General features: G+C 43.1%; 1 protein-coding gene and 2 long non-coding RNA genes across 3 annotated transcripts; 1 reads left to right on the top strand and 2 right to left on the bottom strand.

Annotated features, from left to right (window-relative positions):
* Positions 1-2,962: 2,962 nt before the first annotated feature.
* Positions 2,963-6,104, bottom strand: LOC131021372 (uncharacterized). Its single transcript, XR_009100931.1, has 2 exons — positions 6,047-6,104; positions 2,963-5,737 (listed from the first exon to the last, which is right to left on the bottom strand). It is a non-coding gene; the product is annotated as an uncharacterized LOC131021372 (long non-coding RNA).
* Positions 6,104-6,591, top strand: LOC131021373 (uncharacterized). Its single transcript, XR_009100932.1, has 2 exons — positions 6,104-6,217; positions 6,323-6,591. It is a non-coding gene; the product is annotated as an uncharacterized LOC131021373 (long non-coding RNA).
* A 9,978-nt stretch (positions 6,592-16,569) lies between these two features.
* On the bottom strand, positions 16,570-18,348 carry LOC131023369 (uncharacterized). Its single transcript, XM_057952909.1, has one exon. The coding sequence runs from the start codon at positions 18,346-18,348 to the stop codon at positions 16,570-16,572; it is 1,779 nt and encodes a 592-aa protein (XP_057808892.1).
* Between the last annotated feature and the right edge of the window lie 2,367 nt (positions 18,349-20,715).

Below are 20,715 nucleotides of genomic sequence, written 5' to 3'. Positions count from 1 at the left end.
CTGCCATGGCCTCTTCTCGCTTTGGTTCGGGTTACTGTTGTCCCATCTCCTCTTCCCTTTGAAATTCTGATTATGATTTTGATCATGTAGAGGTGCTGGAGCAGGTACAGTTGCAAGTCTATCTCCTGGCATGGCTGCCTCAATGTCTAACGCTCGGCTGAGCGACTCAGTGTAAGACAATCCTCCATGGCTTGCCAAGGCCATCCTAATCTCGTGCCTCAGACCGGCACAAAACTTTTCGGCCATCTTCTCATCTGTGTCCACTTGTTCCGGCGCATATCTAGACATATCGCAGAACATCCTGTCATATTGAGTTACCGACATCTTCCCTTGCTTTAGATTGTAAAATTCAGCTTCCTTCTTCTTGCGGTAGCTCTTGGGTATATACTTGTCATATATACTGGCTTTGAATTGTTCCCAGGTCAGGTTTTCTAACTGCTCTGCTGTCATCGTTTTCATCCGTGCTTCCCACCAGAAATCAGCTGACCCAGTCAACTGAAAGGACATACAAGTCAGACGTTCTTGGTCGGTGCAACGCAGGAAGTTGAAAATGCGTTCAATAGCGCGAACCCAAGTTTCAGCTTCTGCCGGGTCTCCTGTCCCGTTGAAGGTAGGTGGGTTCTGTCGCAAGAATAATTCTTCAATCCGTCGTTCTGGCTGAACAGGTGGTTGAACTATTTCGGGTTCTGGTTCTGGCCCTGTTTCTGGGCCTCTTCTTTCATTTCGGGGAATCCTGCCCCCTCCTCTTGGTCGTCCTCGTTTTGGCGGCATTCTATTGGGTTAAACACAAGTTGTCAGCGCATTAAAAAAAAATAAGGCCATACTAACATTTCTATAGTTACTCTTTAACTCATCGAGTTCTGCTCTTGCTAAAACTTAAGCGAATATATAAATAAAACATAGCGGAACAACTTGCTGCGAAAAACCAATAAGATCACCATATATAACATAGGGAAAATTGCCTCAATGAGGACTTTACATCATCATAAAATCTAGATTCAAAGATCTATCTAAGTACCACACATGATGAACTGGCTACCTAGTGAGCCATTACAAAAACTACTCAGTCACGGAACGTCTCAAGGTTTCGCGTCTCCGTCCTAATACTAGTCAAAAGTCTATGCCGACACATGGCATACAAAAGCATCAGAACAATCTATGTTTCTGGAATATTTAAATATCATCCTATTAGATATATATATAAACCGGTCTAAGAAGATCGGGTACACGATCCCTGGGTCGGGGCATGGCTGTCTTCCTCTGGATCCTCTTCCGGATCTTCCTCTGGGTCCTCATCTGTTTCTCCGCCAGATGGGTGCGACTCACCCCCTCCTTCACCTGCTGCCTGGCCAATGATGGCTGAGCGAATCATCTTCAAGGTGACTCGAAGAGTTGGGCGGTCGTCCATGGCCGGGGCTTTTCCCTTATTGAGGAAATCCATGGTATCGGCTAAGACTCTGTCAACGTCGACCATAGCGGCTGCTATCTCTGCCTTGCTCAACTGCCTCGATGACAATGGTGGCTCACAGACTAATGACACTGAACCCGTGCCAGGTGGAAAATCTCTGTAGGCTTGAGGCCTAGAGGGGCCTGCCTCAGCGTCGTGCCTCCTGGGTTGCCCTAAGATAGGGGCTGCTGGTGGAGTCGGCTCCGGAAGTGGGTCCAGTAGTTCGTCGGGCGAAGGTACTCCGACTCGAGCAAGGTCTCCCGGACGTGTATACGGCCCTCGAGGAGCATTTCCCCAACGAGTGAATTGTGCCTGGATCTCAGCAGTAAATCCAGAGAAGTCATAATGCAAATCATAGGACCTGCCAGAACGAGTGATGTAGTGAGCGGAAATCATCCTCGCCCATCCCTGCCATTCTGATGGCAGCAATTCCATTAGCCGCTCCATTCCGTCATAGTCCGATATCCCATGGTCTCTTGCAGCGACCCAGTGTCGATGGAAGCCGGCCAAGAATTGGCCTAAGTCATCACCGTGGCATCGGCGATAAGTAAAATATGAGTTCCTGATAGTATCCGGACTAGCATCTCGACGCAACGGCCGTCGTCTGGTAAAGCGCATCCTTGCCATCTATACATGAAGGTCGCATAATCAAACTCACGAATATCAAAATAGGTGGCAAAAACAGTAGGGTTCAAACATATCTACAACAGTAAGGTAATAATTCTACTTGAGGTCTCGAAATTCAAACCACGGTATTATAATCATAATAGCCTAACACTAGACTCGAATATAATTCGTGAAGTCTTAAATATGCTGCAACTAGTACTAACTAGGTTTTTGAAAAGAGATAACTCCGCTATGTTGCAGTTTCCAAACTATGTAGGGTATTCTTATTACTATGAAAAGTGTTCCCACTATACTCTGATTAAGGCAATAGTTGATTCGGTATCCGCCTCGCGTGAATAATCCGAACGAAGATCTATGCCCGTGTCACTATCTCGTGTGTGACACTTTTCGTTACTCCCCTTTGTATTTTGTTTGTTGATTTCTCGTCTGGTTCACTAACTTTGTAACTTACTCATCGCCTCAATTTACAGAGAAAAGCAAAAATGTTCTTGCTAAATTCCTTCTATTGTTGTGTTCATAACAGTGATCATGCATCCTTAGCGCATCTAAGTTCATTGAGTAACATCTCCATAAAAAGGCATAAGTAAAATCAACATTTGCATCAAGGCGAAATATAAACTTCAACATTCAAAAACTTTCTGTTACATTCCTTTCTGTTGAGCATAGCGATGTGATGAAGTGCTGAGCTTTTGCCGACTGACTCTTTCATACTAGTGATCATACTAGAAAAATTTATTAACTCTAGGGTTCAGAGCAAATAAACTGCTCTGATACCACTCTGTCACGACCGGCCCTAATTAAGGATAATTAAGCCGGGGAAACCGTGACTAATGGAGGGAGATTAGAAGCGGGGTAGAAAGGGGAATATTCAAACAAGAAAGGATCGCATTTCATCATTGTTAACAACATGGATATTTATAATATAACGGAGTTTTAGTCGTATAGACTCAAATAACTAGTAAGCTCGGATAACTCCGACTTATCCAAAATAACATAAAACTTCTGAGTATGCAGCGGAATATGATTCTGATTACATGTATGAAGACATGTAACCCTAGAGTTCATTAATATATAATAAGACAAAAAAATCTCGCTCGTCACTTCATCACCATCGGCAGCTACTCAACCTGCACATTTAGAAATATATGCAGGGCTGAGTACAAAAGTACTCAGTGGGCACGTATGCCTAAGTATAAAAATACATGCTTCAAAACTGTAAATTGTCATGCCATCATAAACAGTACAGCAAGGGAGTTTTTCGCTAAAAGGCCCAAGCTTACTAAATTCATTTGTGATTCTTAAAGTTCGACTGCAGTCTAAGTTCTCTTGTAATCTATCATATCTGGAACTGTGTGCCGGAGAGGTGGCCACCTCTCACGGTCACTTGACCGGCCAACCCGCTAGATGACTCACGGTCACTGGTGTACACTAGCCCTGGCAGGATAGCTATCAACTGCTCAAGACCCGAATTCGATTACATGATAAAAGTAACATCAGATAGATATCATACTGAAATTGAAACATTTTATGGCAAGACAATATTTGAAATAACTTCAATTAATTTAGTCATGAAATAACTTGCTTGAACGTAACATTTAAACTCATTTGATATATATGAAAGTAATGCCCACCTGATAGAAACTTTCTGTGATACAGTAGCTCCTTGACCGATTATTAATCTCGTGCTTGACCTTTATTACGAGAATATAAATAAGATACTGCTCGAGTAAAATCCTCAAATAATGAGAATACAGAATTAATGATGCATGATCCTTATGCATGAATTATTATTCTGAGATAATAATCTGGAAGATTCTATTATAAATCCAAGCTATCGGATAAAACTAAGTCTTGTCTCATGAAACCGGATAATTAACTAAAATTAATCTATTCTCTTCAGGATGTTATACTCCACTGATTAAATAATCTTACTCGAGGTAATCGATAGAAAAGAAATAAATAAAAACTTCGACTTATTCGCTTTATAACCTCATAATTAATCGGGCTTAATAAATAGGAATAAGTAATGTTATAAGATTAAATAATTAAAAGGATCAACATAAGACAGCCCAATAATTAATTAAATAGAAGTGGGCTTGAATAATTAACATGAGAGGCCCAATTGAAATAATTCATCGGCTCAAGTAATTAAATAAATCTTGGCCCAATAAATAAATAATTTGATTAACTGGGCTCAATTAAATAAATCAAACGAGGTCCAACGAAGATAATATAACAGCCCAATAAAATAGATGGGCTTCAATTTAAATAAATTCGGCCCAAAGAAATAATGTAATAGAGGCCCATCTGAGTAAAATAAATAAGGCCCAACTGAAATGATACAGTAGCCCAAATATGTGAATAATTAAAGGCCCATATAAATAAATTAAGAGGCCCAATCAGTAATTAAAATCGGCCCATATAAATAAAATCAGAGGCCCAATTCATAATTAAAATCGGCCCAATTACAATACAACAAGGCCCAAAAATAAATAATTATGAAGCCCAAAGAAAATAAATAGGAGGCCCAATTTTCGGCCCAATTATTAAAATAAATAGAGTCCAACTCAATTAAATAAAGCCCATACAAATCAAAACAACAATTAAATCAAAGCCCATATAAATAAAATCAGAGGCCCAATCAGTAATTAAAATCGGTCCATATAAATAAATTCTGAAGCCCAATTCCTAATTTAAAATCGGCCCAAAATTAATAAATAACTCAGCCCAACTCAAGCCCACTGAAAATAAATAACAAAGCCCAATAAATAAATAGGAGGCCCAAATTTTTCGGCCCAACTCAATTAAATAAGAAAGGCCCAAATATGTGAATAATCAAGAAAGCCCAAATGCCTTCCTCTCACCCTCAATACTCGGTCTCTCTCATCTCTCAAATCAAGCACGCCTCTCTCCCTCTCGCTCTGCCTTCAGCCGAGGCGCCCGCCGCCGCCGCTCTGCAAACCGGCGAGGTCGACGCTTCGCCGCTTCTCCTCGTCAACGTCAATCCCTCCACGTCCTTCTTATCCTCTCCGAAACAGAGCTGTCACTCTCCCCTCCCAATTTAGAAATCGCCGCCGTCGCCGCTGCCCATGGAAGGACGGCGAACGGTCGCCGGTCGTTGCTCTGCCTGACTCGGACACTCCCTTCGCCCATCTCCTCTCGGCTTCAAACGTTCATCTCTCCCTCGAATCTATTGAAGGAACGAAGAAGAAGCCCTAATTTCTCCATCATCTGAATCTGCCACTTCCACTTTCGAAATCCGGCGAACGGTCGTCGGCTGGGAGCGGCGCCGTCCAACTCCCGTCCTCAATTTCCTCTTCGACGTCGAGCCCTCTTTTCTCTCTCTGGATCGACGGGCAGCAGCTAAGCCGCCTGCTGCTGTTGCCGTTCTCGGACTTCACCGTCGAAAGTCTGTTGTCTCCGTCGATTCTCCGAGCCCCGACGCCGCTGCTGCTACTGGAATCCGGCGAGGACCATCGCTGAGGTCGGGAGTCTTCTACCTTTCACCGCTCGACGCCGTCAACGCTGCTGTCCTTGGAACCGCCGCTGCTGCGCACGAGTCCGGCGTGCCTCTGCACGTCGCCGTGATTCACGGTTGGCGCTTGGATCCCCTTGAGCCGTCGCCCAATCATCGCTTCATGGCTCGACCGAACAGGCTGCGCCCTTTTCCATTCGAAGCTAAGTTCATTCTTAATACTCTATTGTGAACGAAACTCAAAGCTTGTTGTAAACTCAGTTCATGATTCTATTGAGCTCTAGTATTTCTATAATTCGATTATGCAGTGGGTAAAACTAGCCATAGTGGTTTGTTTCTATTTCGAAAGTCCTCATTGTCTAACTCATGAATAACACATAAAAACTGACTTTAGTTGATTGCTATGTCCATTATGCAACAATGTTTTCTATCATTATATACTGATCATGCTTTGATATGCATACAACTGGATTGAATATTTGGTATTGAATTAATACCTTGAAAATGACTGTTGGTTGGCTGATTGTCGTTGGTTTAAATGAAGCTGATAGAATCTGAAATAGAATCATATGATGTTCCCCTTAATAATGCAGGAGGAATACATGGCAGAGCTAGAGAGAGTTAAAGTATGGCTTACCCTTTTGAACTTGGCAGAGTAATGAATGAAGGTTATCTCTCTACTCCTTCAATTGTTGAGGTATTGAGCAAATTGAAAATAGCTGAAATGATTAGTTGTTGCTCTCCATTAATTGCGGTTGATATATGGGAATAAGGTGGAAGAATGTGGTGTTGTTTGGCTGGAGTTAACTAAGTGAGGAGGAGTTGTTGCTCTTCAATTGGCTTGACAAAGTGTAGTGGTGGTGTTGTATGAATGGGGAGAAAAGCATGGTGGAGCGAAAAAGAAAGTTTGTGTAATGATACTGATGACTTTGTATGTTATTATGAGTTGTGGACATCAATGTATCAATGTGATTGGAATATTGTATATTGTTACTGGTAGTTGTAAAAATATGTTGTGTGCGTGTAATACTGTTTTATCGAAGCAGATTGTAGTATTTTATATATATATATATTGTAATAAACAAATCTCTGTGGTTCAGTAACTGTAATAAAATACTGGCTTCGATTCTGCTTTGATACTGTATATTTACATAAATCTCGATTTCGACATGTGATAACTCGCTAAAATCGATAAGTTATAAAATGAATCTAAATTAAATCCGCAGATTTAATTAACTCACGAGTCGGAAATAATCCACGACTTGAGTAAAAATAAATTCTAATTCCATCTCGCTTAAATAAATAACGTGACTTTGCTAAGTCAGTTATAACTCTGAAATAATATCATTGACTGTTTTAACAATATAAATTCAGGATCATAAGCTGAATTCATATCAGGATAATAACCGTTTTCATTCACTGATGAACAAAAATAAACACTCATAACTGGATTTAAAATATATAAAAGAGCGGGTCATTACAGAATTCACAATATAAAAGAGTGGATTTTAAAAATAGCCAATTTCTTTTAGTAAACTTAAAAATTACCCATTAAAATAAAAACTTAAAAAAAATACTCACACTTACCATTTTACCCTTTACCCTTAAATTAAAAAAAAATATTTTGTTGTGAATTCACAACCAGTCGAATTCACAACCAGAATTTAATTCACAATCGAAATATATTATAAATGTGAATTCAAGTAGTTGTGAATTTGAGTTTTTAAAGTTTGAATTAAAAAAAATGGCTTGTGGGTGGGTGGCACGGGAGGGGGGGGGAGGGGGCAGGTGGGGGGTCAGGGCAGTGGGATGCAGAAGTAATTTTTTTTTGGGCTTGGGGGGTGGGGGGGGTGGGGGTAGGTGGGGTCGGGGGTCTGGGGGTAGAACCGGGCAGGGGGAGTAAATTTTTTTTTTTGGCTTGGGGGGTGGGGTCGCTGTGTGGTGGGCAGGGCAAGGGTAGTGATTTTTTTTTTTTGAATTTTTTTTTAATTTTAATCTTAAGGGTAGTTTAGTCATTTAATATAAAAAGTGGATAATTTTTTACAAAAAGTGGGTATTTTTTAAAGTTTTTATTTAAGTGGGTAAATTTTAATTTTACTAAAAAAAAGTGGGCACTCTCATGTATTAACTCATTATAAAATTTGATATTATGTAAAACAAAAATAAAAAAATAAGTTAAAAAATTAAAAATAAAATAGTAATTAAAAAGAATTAAAAATATATTTATTTAAAATAGATGAGAGATGAGAGAGAAATTTATAAAACTTTAATATTTAAAAAAATTTAATTTTTATATTTTAAATTAAATATTTTCGTAAATATACTATTATATTAAAGCTCTTATTGTGATCTTTAATTTGATATGCATATTAAATATTTTATAATTAATTGAATTTCACAATTTTGGAAAGAAATGTAACAACAAATAAGAAGTTAAAGAAAATGAAAATAAAAAGAAAAATATATAGTTTAAACATAATCCTTCGATTTTATTATAATTACAAAATTGTCACTCAATTTTGAAATTAATTTAAAATTAATTTCAAATTGGAAACACCCTTTTTAATATAGTATAGATTCAAAAAAAAAAGACACAAGTTTATACGAATAGACTATGACTTTATGTGTATATATATAAAACCGTAGTTATACGGTTGTATAAAAAGTCCAAATTTATAGTAGTTGACGGCCTTGTCAGTGTTTTAATAATTTTAAGAGTAAATTATTAATTGAACATATATATTGAAACGATATAATTTGTAACCTTGTGAATATGTTAATAATTTTAAGAATAGAGGTGGTCTTGGGTAAAATCAGGTTACACCCACACTTAGATTTTGACCCGTATTCTGACCCAAATCATATGAATAACATTATTATGGGTGCGATCAACCCAGTTGTATAATACACTTGATTGTACTCAAGTTTTTGTTTTAAGATTAAGTTATTAATTGGACCTATTAGAGCTATATTTTTTTGGAGGGGAGATTAGAGCGATAATTAATTGGTAAATATTATTTGATGGGGAATAATAAGAGTCTTGTTCAGGGAAATTAAAAAGCCAATTAACGCATACATAATTTGGTCGTCTTCATCACTTATGGTGTATTTGCTTTTTATCCCTCTAAATGGAGGGATAACAAAAATTTATGGCTTTAAATGTTTGCTTTTTTATTCCACATCTTACACAAACACCATTTTTCCTTCCTTATTTTCACTTCAAGGAGGGGTAATATTATCACACTAGCCATCAATTACACAGAGAGAACATAAAAGAAACGTCAAGGAAGAGAAACACGTGAAAACCAACCATATCGAATCCTATCATGGAGAAAGGTATGCAATATTGTATGAATTATGGATTCCAAAGATCCTATTAGTTTTATACTTTAAATTATAGAAAACCACAATGAAGTTTACATGTCACTCTCTGTCATCATCGGAGTCATGGAGGTAATAACAGATGCAAAATAAATAAAAATAATCGAAAGCCAGGATCAGCTTGATACCAGGGTAAAAAAGTCATCGAATTATAGTAGAAAATGCATTAATACTTGACATAAATTTTCTTTTATAAGAAATTGGTATAATTATTTATATATGTTGTAAATGTTAATATGATCATAGCTTTTACCCACCTCCAAAATCTAAAAACAAAAAATATACACTATAAAAGAAAATTATAAAAGCTAAGCATTTTTGAATTTGAAAGGATATAGTTGGCCTTACTTAGTAAATTTGAAACTTCATCATGTTGTTATGATTTACTCGAATAGCGAATTTCGCTCTATCAATGCGAGTCATGCATTAGCGATAAATACACTAATGCTTGACAGGTCGGTGGATTTTTTGGCTTCTCATACTAGGGATGGAGGGTTTTGGCCTTATGCCATTGACGGTTTAAATGAATTTGTCACGGAGGATGTCTCTATTCCCTTTTTTACTCGGTTTGCTTGATTTCGAGGTTCTTCTCCTTTTGTCTTGGATCGGTCGTGAGTCGGGTGGCCTAGGGGTGATGGTTCGGCCGGAATCCTTGAGGCCTCCCAACTCAGCTCTGTCGGGCTCGGTCCTTAGACGAGTACTCTTTTTCCTCATTTAGGTTTTCCCTCGCCGGTTTTCTTAATGATGTTTTAACGAGGCTCGGCCCTTAGTCTGCATCTTTGTGCTTTCAAGGGTTTTTGGTTCTACGCTGTTTCTTTCTTTTAATAAAATCTTATTTCAGCAGCTTGACTTGCTCGGTCATTGCGAGTCGAACGGATTGAGATTTAATTTACCATAATTTTTTTGTGCAATATATTTGACGTCGTACTTTGTGTCCCATTTTCAAGTTTGTTTATTTTCTTATACATTTTTTCTTCAATTTCAACTGTGTATGCTTTAATTTAATTTAATTTAATTTAATTTTATGATTATTAACTAGGGTCTATTCCATTTAATTAGGGTATATAATTATTTTTATCATTTAATTTTACTTTTATTAGTTAATAATAGGCTGATAAATTTAAAAATTATGGAGTATAGTTCATAGTATTATATATAATAAATTTTATTTTTATAAAAATTATTATTAAAATAATAGTTATAAGAGTGGGACATAGTGAGACACATAATATTGTGGGATACTGAATCTCATCCCCAACCAACCATTAGTGATAAATAGGGGTGAGCATTCGGGCGGGTTGGGTTGAAACCGAACCGAAATACCCAACCCGAAACCCAAACCGCTTAAAAAATTTCGAACCAAACCAAACAGTTTGACTGGTCAAAACCGAACCAAACCAAACTGTAAATTTTCGGTTCGGTTCGGTTCGGTTCGGTTCGGTTTGACCAAAACCGTTTTTTTTTAAAAGCTATAAGCAAAAATTAAAGTACTATGAATAAGCAAAAATTACCACATCTAGATAAATCCATTTACTTCTACAATCAAGAGTTTGTAAAAATTAAAGAACAAGCACAGAATAAAAATCTTATGTACTTTTGAATTTAATGTTGTAGGGGGTGAATCCAACAATTACGGAAGTGACGTCAGTAACGTCTGGATCGATGGGCACTAGCAACCTGAAACCACAAGCAACGTTAGAGCCCTCCGAAGAGCACCGGTGGGGGTGTCGATGGAAGGGCCTCCGACGCTCAAGTCAGTGAATTGATATGAATAATAACGTAAGTAACGTAATGACAATAATTAAACGATGGAGAGAAGATAGAATAAGGATGGTAATGAGGGAGTTCTCTGACTGATCCGGTTGATCCAGTAGTCAGAGGTAGAGCTAATGGGCGGTATGGATCAAAGGGCGACGGACGTCGGGGCTAGCGGGGTCAGCCGGACGATCGGAACCCTAGAAAGTTGTCAGCGTGGAGGCGGAACGGAAGAGCGGAGATAGCGGGAGTGAGAGATCGTGTGTGAGTCCAGAGTCGGAATGAATCATTGACCGTGTCCTGTTATGTTAATGGGCTGGGGCATATATAGGTCACGGGCCCGTAGGGTGGCGACTAGGGTTTCTAGAGTATTCTCTGAAACCCTTCTGGTTCCGATTCCCCCGGAAACGTCCTTTCATATCTTCCTATTTTTCCTAGGTATCCAACTACTACTTACGTATGGAATTGCTTCATTGGGCCGACCCGTTGGGCCGCATGATTTCGGGTTGCACGGATTCTGTCCATTACACCAACTAGTATTGACTTACGTATGGACTTGCTTCATTGGGCCGACCCGTTGGACCGCATGATTTCGGGTTGCACGGATTCTGTCCATTACAGTTTGTCCCCCACTCCTTAGTTATATTATAACTATGGAGTTTTAAAGTTTTTCGTGTGATCCGTATATCCTTGGCATAATTTTCGAGAGGGGCTTACCGGAGAAGAGGAGGGCGTGTTGCCTAGTTTAGCTGGATCGTAGGGCACGTGCGGCGTGGGAAGGTGATGTTGGAGCTCTCCAACATGGATGATGGAGGAGCGCCGGGCGTGCGGGACGTACCGGGCGTGGGGTAGTGAAGTTGGAGCTTCCCCAACATGGATGATGGAAGAGCGCCGTGCGCGCGGGGCGTGCCGGGCGTGGGTGGTGATGTTGGAGCTCCCCAACATGGATGATGGAGGAGCGCCGGGCGTGCGGGGCGTACCGGGCGTGGGGTAGTGAAGTTGGAGCTTCCCCAACATGGATGATGGAAGAGCGCCGGGCGTGCCGGGCGTGGGGTAGTGATGTTGGAGCTTCCCAACATGGATGATAGAGGAGCGCCGGGCGTGCGGGGCGTACCGGGCGTGGGGTAGTGAAGTTGGAGCTTCCCCAACATGGATGATGGAAGAGCGTCGGGCGTGCGGGGCATGCCGGGCGTGGGGTAGTGATGTTGGAGCTCCCCAACATGGATGATGGAGGAGCGCCGGGTGTGCGGGGCGTACCGGGCGTGGGGTAGTGAAGTTGGAGCTTTCCCAACATGGATGATGGAAGAGCGCCGGGCGTGCGGGGCGTGCCGGGCGTGGGGTAGTGAAGTTGGGGCTCTCCCAACATGGATGATGGAGGAGCGCCGGGCGTGCGGGGCGTGCCGGGCGTGAGGTAATGAAGTTGGGGCTCCCCAAACATGGATTATGGAGGATTGCAGGGCGTGCATGGCGTGCGCGGTGTAGGGGGGACGCGGCTGGGGATCCCCCCATATGGACAATGGAATAATACGGGGCGTGCGGGGCGTGCATGGCGTGCGCCTTGTGTATGTATATTTTTCCCCCCATTTAGACTTAGTTGTTTAAACTTAAGGCTAAATTCAGGGTGTTCGGGCGAGACGGGCTTGCGCCTTGTATGTGAAATTTGTTCCCCCCATTTAGACTTAGTTGATAAACTTAAGGCTAAATTCAGGGTGTTCGGGCGAGACGGGGCTTGCGCCTTGTATGTGAAATTTGTTCCTCCCATTTAGACTTAGTTGATAAACTTAAGGCTAAATTTAGGGTGTTCGGGCGAGACGGGGCTGGCGCCTTGTATGTGAAATTTGTTCCCCCCATTTAGACTTAGTTGATAAACTTAAGGCTAAATTCAAGGTGTTTGGGGTAAGACGGGCTTGCGCTTTGTATGTGAAATTTGTTCCCCCCATTTAGACTTAGTTGATAAACTTAAGGCTAAATTCAGGGTGTTCGGGCGAGACGGGGCTTGCGCCTTGTATGTGAAATTTGTTCCCCCCATTTAGACTTAGTTGATAAACTTAAGGCTAAATTCAGGGTGTTCGGGCGAGACGGGGCTGGCGCCTTGTATGTGAAATTTGTTCCCCCCATTTAGACTTAGTTGATAAACTTAAGGCTAAATTCAGGGTGTTCGGGCGAGACGGGGCTGGCGCCTTGTATGTGAAATTTGTTCCCCCCATTTAGACTTAGTTGATAAACTTAAGGGGGAGGGGGAGGGGGGGTGGGCTGCGCTCCTTAGAGCTGCCTACATACCCAATTAAGGGATCAAGCCCGAATGTAGTTCTGACCTGCATGCAAAGGTCAGTAAACGTGTAGTAGATTGAGTTGGTCTCGGAAGACCTTATGAAATAAAGTAGAAGCGTAGAGATCAAGCGTGATACTGTTTGAGATGGATGGCGTTCCAACTGTTGTTGATGTCACGTTCGTCCGTTGTTTGCAATTTGTATGCTCCGTGTCCAACCACTTTGGTGACCAGAAATGGCCCTTCCCAATTTGGGGCTAATTTACCCGCACCTGTTTCCTTGGTGTTCTGGAATACTTTTCGTAATACCCAGTCGCCCGGCTTAAATGTGCGGGTGCGGATATGTTTGTTGTAATGTCTGGCGATGCTTTGTTGGTAGGAAGCTAGTCGGATACTTGCTTTGTTCCATTTCTCATCAAGGAGATCTAACTCGTGGCACATGGCCTCTTGATTCCCATCGTCTGTCGTGAGCTCATGTCTGGCGGTGGGTACTTCGCTTTCCGTTGGGATTACTGCCTCCATCCCATAGGCGAGGGAGAATGGTGTTTCCCCTGTTGATGTTCTTGTAGTTGTTCGGTAGGACCATAGCACGCCTGGTAACTCATCTGCCCATTTGCCTTTGGCCTTTTCTAGCCGTTTCTTCAGGGTGTTCATGATGGTTTTGTTGGAAGACTCCGCTTGTCCGTTTGCCTGAGGATACCTTGGTGTTGAGAAGCTCAGCTTTATATTCCAGAACTTACAAAAGCCCTGGAAGTCCGCGCTGATGAATTGTGATCCATTATCCGTGACAATCTCTTTGGGTACCCCGTACCGACAGATCACGTTCTTCCATATGAACCCCTTGACTTCTTTGTCACGCACTTGGTGGAAAGACTCTGCTTCTATCCATTTGCTAAAATAATCAGTTACTGCCAACATGTATACCTTCTGTCCGGGTGCAACGGGCAATTTACCTACAATGTCCATCCCCCATTTCATGAATGGCCATGGTGAAGTGATAACGGTCAGGGGTTCCGGCGGCAGATGTGATACTTGGGCGAACCGTTGGCACTTATCGCATTTTTTGGCGTAATCAGCTGCATCTGCTTTCATTGTGGGCCAGTAGTAACCGTTGGTTAAGGCGCAGTGTGTGAGGCTTCTGCCTCCCGAGTGGTTACCACATTCACCTTCGTGTAATTCGGACAAGACGTATCTTGCTTCTGCAGGGTTAATGCACTTCAAATAGGGACCAGTAAATGAACGTTTGTACAGTTTACCTCGAATGATGCAGAACCGTGCTGCTTGGGCCTTGAGCCGACGTGCTTTGTTACGATCATCCGGGAGTATATCTCTCTCGAGATATTCCATTATGGGGGTAATCCATGTTCGTTCGACTGATACTTCGGTCACCTGTTCTTCGGCCTCACCTTTTTGGATTGCTGGATATTGAAGACAAGTGATCGTTACAGTTTTAGGTTGTGCGGTCTGAATTGCTGACCCAAGGTTGGCTAAAGCGTCAGCATGGCCGTTCTCCCCCCTCGGTACTTGATTGACGGTGAATTCTTCAAAGCATGATTGGAGCTCTTTCGTCTTGCCCAGGTAAGCCGCCATTTTAGTATCTTTGGCTTGAAATGTACCCTGCATCTGGTTAACTACAAGTTGAGAATCACTGAATACGTCAATGCGTTTTACCCCAATTTCCTTAGCTAGTCCGAGTCCGGCTAGCATGGCTTCGTATTCAGCCTCGTTGTTCGTCGCTTTGAATTTACATCGGATTGATCGTTCCATGATATCTCCTTGTGGTGATGACAGGACGATTCCAAGTCCACTTCCTCGCATATTGCTGGATCCATCGACGTATAGTTTCCAAATTCCAGTCTGATCGGGTTCCTCCGTCATACAACATAATTCCTGGTCTGCCTGCATAGTAAGGTTAGGTGTGAAGTCAACTACGAAGTCGGCTAATACCTGAGATTTAAGTGCGGTCCGTGGCTTGAATGTGATGTCGTATTCACTCAATTCCACCGCCCACTTAGTCAGTCGATCGGATAGTTCCGGTTTATGGAGTATGGCCTTCAAGGGATATGTGGTGGCGACTACAATCGGATGACACTGGAAATACGGACGTAACTTCCTTGCCGCGTGGACTAGTGCGAGAGCTAGCTTCTCCAGCTGGCTGTATCGGGTCTCTGCACCAAGTAGTGACTTACTTACGTAGTAGATTGGTGACTGCTTTCCATCTTCCTCTCTGACCAACACGGCACTGACGGCAGTATCGGAGACGGCCAGATACACCAACAAAATCTCATGGTTCTTTGGTTTTGCGAGTAATGGCGAGCTGGTCAAGTATTGCTTGAGCTGTTTTAGAGCTTCCTCGCACTCCTCAGTCCACTCGAACGTTCTTGACTTCCTCAAAGTGTTGAAGAAGAGGTGGCATTTTTCGGACGACCTTGAAATGAAGCGGCTTAAAGCGGCTATTCTCCCCGTCAGTTTCTGAACGTCTTTCACGCATGTGGGTGAAGGGATTCTTTGAATTGACTCGATTTGAGCCGGGTTTGCCTCTATTCCCCGCTGGGTCACCATGTAACCTAGGAACTTCCCTGCATTGACACCAAAGGAACATTTAGTAGGATTTAGCTTCATATTGTATTTTCTAAGAATTTTAAACGTCTCCCTCAAGTGATCAATGTGGTCCTTCGCGTGGATGGACTTGACCAACATGTCGTCGATGTAGACTTCCATTGTTTGGCCTAGCAGGCTTGCAAACATCCGATTGACCAAGCGTTGATATGTTGCTCCTGCATTCTTCAATCTGAATGGCATATACTTGTAGCAGAATAACGCTACGCTGGTCATGAAGGCCGTCTTTTCCTCATCATCGGGGTGCATCCGGATCTGATGGTATCCCGAGTATGCGTCCATGAAACTCATTAATTCATGGCCCGCTGTCGCGTCTACTAGCATGTCGATGTGTGGTAGTGGGAACGAATCTTTCGGGCATGCCTTATTGAGGTCCATGAAGTCGATGCACACCCGCCATTTGTCATTCTTTTTCTTGACTACCACCACGTTTGCGAGCCATTCGGGATAGTGGACCTCCCGAATCAATCCATTCTTGAGGAGCTTCGTGACTTCATCATTCACTACTTGGTTCCTCTCCGGTGTGAATTTTCTACGTTTTTGCTTCCTCGGTGGGTAGCCCGTGGTGACCTGTAACCTGTGAACAATGATACTAGGGTCAATCCCTGTCATGTCCTCATGGGACCAAGCGAAACAATCGTAATAATCAGATAGGAAATTGATAAGCTTCTCTCTGAGCTCCGGTTCGAGTTGCGCTCCAATCCGAACTTTGTGATCTGGAAAGTTGACATTAATTTGAACTTCCTCTATCTCCACCGTCTCCTCCTCGATCAGGCTGCGTGGTCTCTTCATTTGTGTAGCTCGATTATAGTGCTCCGTCTGTCGATTCACGTCTTGAGTGCACTGCAGAGTATCATTCGGGCGTTCCTGTACTCCCATGCACCTCGATTGATGAACACGATTGAGCGACTCAGGTATCCCTCCTGGTGTAATTGATTGATTCGACGTGCATTCTTTATTCATCTTCGAACGAGACGGAGCTTCCTGCTGTAGTTGCTATAATGACGGACTTTTTGCTTTCATAGTGGTCTGGTAGCACGCCCTGGAGTCCTTTTGCTCTCCCTTGATCTCCTTAACTCCCCATTTGGTTGGGAATCGTATGACTTGATGATAGGTGGATGGTACTGCTTCCATTCCGTGGATCCATGGACAGCCCAGGATGACGTTGTATGCAGACGGGGCGTCTACCACGAGAAACCTAGTGGACAGGTTGACTCCTTCTGCATAGACGGGAAGATCGATCTCCCCTACAGTGGTCGTACTCTCGCCACTGAAGCCGACGAGTACGGCAGCCTTCTTGATTAGCTTGGACTCATCCAAACCCATCTCCCTGTATGCACTGTAAAACAGAATATTGGCAGAGCTACCATTGTCTATTAGTACACGCTTTGTCAAGCAGTTAGCAATATAAATGGAAATAACTAAAGCATCATGATGAGGGTGTAGAAGCTTGTCTGATTCGGATGTTGCAAAGCTGATCAGTTGAGTAGGGTCTGTTGTTCCCGCTTTTCCTGAAGGTGGAACCCCGGATTTGCTTGATCTAGCCTGTCTGGTATGCCTCTTTGCGGCTGAGTGAGTGACTCCGCTGACCTCGGAACCTCCGGATATCACGTTTACAGTTCTCTCATGATGCGGCGGGTCTGGCGGGCTGTCGTCTCTGTGTTTCTCTTGTCTATCCCTCGCCTGCTGCAGGGTCTGCTTGCCTTTGTCAGTCAAGTAATTGGTGAGGTGCCCTTTTTTCAATAAGTTCGCCACTTCCAGTTTGAGCGCGATGCATTCGTCCGTGCGGTGACCGTGGTCACTGTGGAAGTCACACCATTTTGATCTATCTCTTTGGTCGGGTGGGGCTCTCATTTTCTCCGGCCAACTAACTTTATCGCCAAGGTTCATCAGAGCTGTTACCGCCTCTACGGGTGAAATAGATAGGAGGTATTCTGGGAGTTTTGCTCTTTCACGCGGGCGCGTACTTGGTGCTCGATCATAGTCTCCTCTCCCTTTGTTTCCTCTATGAGATGGCGTGTAAGGCTCACTTCGTCTGTCACGATTGTCACGACCGGATCTCCTGTCAACCCTGTAATCTCTTTCGGGTCTCTCTGGCGGAAAGACTCTTTGCATGTTGTACTGGTCCTCTTCCCATTTGATTTGAGCCCAAGCCTGGATCAACACGTCTTCCATTGTCTTGCACGGATACTTGGTAAGTGTCTTGTACAAGTCTGACCCTGGTAGAAGGCCCTTACGGAAGGCCGTGACAGCGGTTTGTTCGCTGCAGTTGGTGATTGACACTTTCTCTTTGTTGAAGCGTCCGATGTAGTCCCGAAGAGGCTCACCATGCCTTTGGACAATAACGTACAGGTCTTCTGAGATTTTCTCTAGTTTCCTGCTGCTTGCATACTGTTGAACAAAAACATCCGTTAGTTGAGCAAAAGATCTAATTGAATTATTAGGAAGGTTCGTATACCACTGGAGGGCCGGTCCTATTAGGCTAGAACCGAACCCCTTACACATGCATGCCTCCCTCATGTCACGAGGGATAGCCACGGTAAACATTCTCTGGCGGTATTGAGCTATATGGTCGTCTGGATCGGATGCACCGTCAAACATCTTCATATGTGGAAAGTTAAACTTTCTGGGCATTTCCACCAAGGCTATCTCATCCACGAACGGAGAGTCAGCGAAGCAATTCTCTGCACTCTTCTTGATCGGGGCCGGGACTCCTGGGATTCGTTGGATGATGGCTTCCATATCTGCCAGTCTTCTGGCCAGGACGGGGTCCATACTCTATTGGATGCCCCGCATGCCGTGTTGGCCCTGTTCGACCAGAGGTGGTTGATCGTGAGTTCCGCCATTCTGGCTCACTGGGCCTGCTCGCCTTGGCCCATCTGGTTGGCCCGTTGGGGCGTCACGCAAGAAGTCATCTTCAGGGGCGATGCCGGTCCGACCCGTCAAGGTTGACTGACCTATTCCCCCGGTCGTCAGGTTGGCCTGGGTGAGGGCCCCTGTTGCGTTTGTCCCTATTGTTCCGGGCGTCCGATCTAGGGTGCGTGTTTCATCTGTATTCACAAGAAGGGTATCCGGGTTAGCATGGGTAGTCTCCGATCTATTGTTCCTTACCGATGATGAAGGGTCATCTGGGTTGATCTCAGTTCCATGGGGTGTGAGCGGGACATCCTCTATGTCTATCATGGAGTTGATGGGAACTCGGAACCGGTTATCACGGGGTGTTTGGATTTGAGGAGGCGTCTGGGCCTGGGCGAAAGCATTCAACCGAGCGAGTAGTTCCGCATTCTGTTTTTCCAATAAGAGCCTACTCTCCCGTTCTCGCGTAATTTGGTCGGCCAAAGCGGAGATCCGGGCATTCACCTCCACTTGGGCAAGCAACTCCGATTGGGTTGAACCCAATTGGTCTGAGGCGTTGTTCGGGTCGTGAGCATCGTTCGGAGCACTCATGGTGTAGCTTTTGATTGCTAGGGCCCCACGGTGGGCGCCAAATTGTAGGGGGTGAATCCAACAATTACGGAAGTGACGTCAGTAACGTCTGGATCGATGGGCACTAGCAACCTGAAACCACAAGCAACGTTAGAGCCCTCCGAAGAGCACCGGTGGGGGTGTCGATGGAAGGGCCTCCGACGCTCAAGTCAGTGAATTGATATGAATAATAACGTAAGTAACGTAATGACAATAATTAAACGATGGAGAGAAGATAGAATAAGGATGGTAATGAGGGAGTTCTCCGACTGATCCGGTTGATCCAGTAGTCAGAGGTAGAGCTAATGGGCGGTATGGATCAAAGGGCGACGGACGTCGGGGCTAGCGGGGTCAGCCGGACGATCGGAACCCTAGAAAGTTGTCAGCGTGGAGGCGGAACGGAAGAGCGGAGATAGCGGGAGTGAGAGATCGTGTGTGAGTCCAGAGTCGGAATGAATCATTGACCGTGTCCTGTTATGTTAATGGGCTGGGGCATATATAGGTCACGGGCCCGTAGGGTGGCGACTAGGGTTTCTAGAGTATTCTCTGAAACCCTTCTGGTTCCGATTCCCCCGGAAACGTCCTTTCATATCTTCCTATTTTTCCTAGGTATCCAACTACTACTTACGTATGGACTTGCTTCATTGGGCCGACCCGTTGGGCCGCATGATTTCGGGTTGCACGGATTCTGTCCATTACACCAACTACTATTGACTTACGTATGGACTTGCTTCATTGGGCCGACCCGTTGGACCGCATGATTTCGGGTTGCACGGATTCTGTCCATTACAAATGTAAAGTGTAAAATTCTAAATTTAATTTTTAAATATTTATTAATTAATTATTTAAAAATAAATATTTATTAATTATATTTAAATCGGGCGGGTTCGGTTTATAAACCAAACCGTTTTTCTCAAACCGAACCCGAACCGTTTTCTGGCGGTTTGAAATTTTTCAAACCAAACCGAACCGTTTTCTCTACATAAACCGAACCAAACCGCCCGATTTGGTTCGGTTCGGTTCGGTTTGGCGGTTCCGGTTTGGTTTTGCTCAGCCCTAGTGATAAATGCTGAATTAATTATTAAAACAAGATCGTAATTTTTCAGTGTTTTCAGAAAGAACACTATAAATTACGAAATTTGAAAATAATGACTATAACTTCTATTTTTTACATTTACACTATTTGTTCGAGCACAAAATCAATTATTTTAGCTTTTTGTGACATTGACACCTAAAGCCTGTTTTTGATGTGGCCATGCCAATGATGCCATGTCACCTTTATGCCTTTTTTTTGTGTTATCAGTTTTGTTGTATATTTCAACCTAAAATAAAAATTTAATTAAAATTTTTCTTTCTTTGAAATTACATCTTTTTTTTTAAATATTTTTACACTTAATATTTATTTAACACATCAATTATGTTAAATTGCGTCAATAATAATATAAAGAAATATTGTCAAATAATATTTATATTTCAATATATAAACTGCGATTTTATAAAAAGAAAGAAAACCCAAAAACAACCCTTGAAAGCACAAGAAAGCAGACTAAGGGCCGAGCCTCATTAAAACCTTTTCTCGAAAAACCCCAAAGGGAAAAACCGAGAAAAGGAAAAAGAGTATCCGTCTAGAAAACGAAAACAAAAGAAGGGGAGAGCGGAAGGGAAAGTTTCCGGAAC

The sequence above is a fragment of the Salvia miltiorrhiza genome, chromosome 4 (genome assembly GCF_028751815.1).
Source record: "Salvia miltiorrhiza cultivar Shanhuang (shh) chromosome 4, IMPLAD_Smil_shh, whole genome shotgun sequence".
Lineage (NCBI taxonomy): Eukaryota > Viridiplantae > Streptophyta > Magnoliopsida > Lamiales > Lamiaceae > Salvia > Salvia miltiorrhiza.
This window is presented reverse-complemented; position numbering and strand designations above follow the sequence as displayed.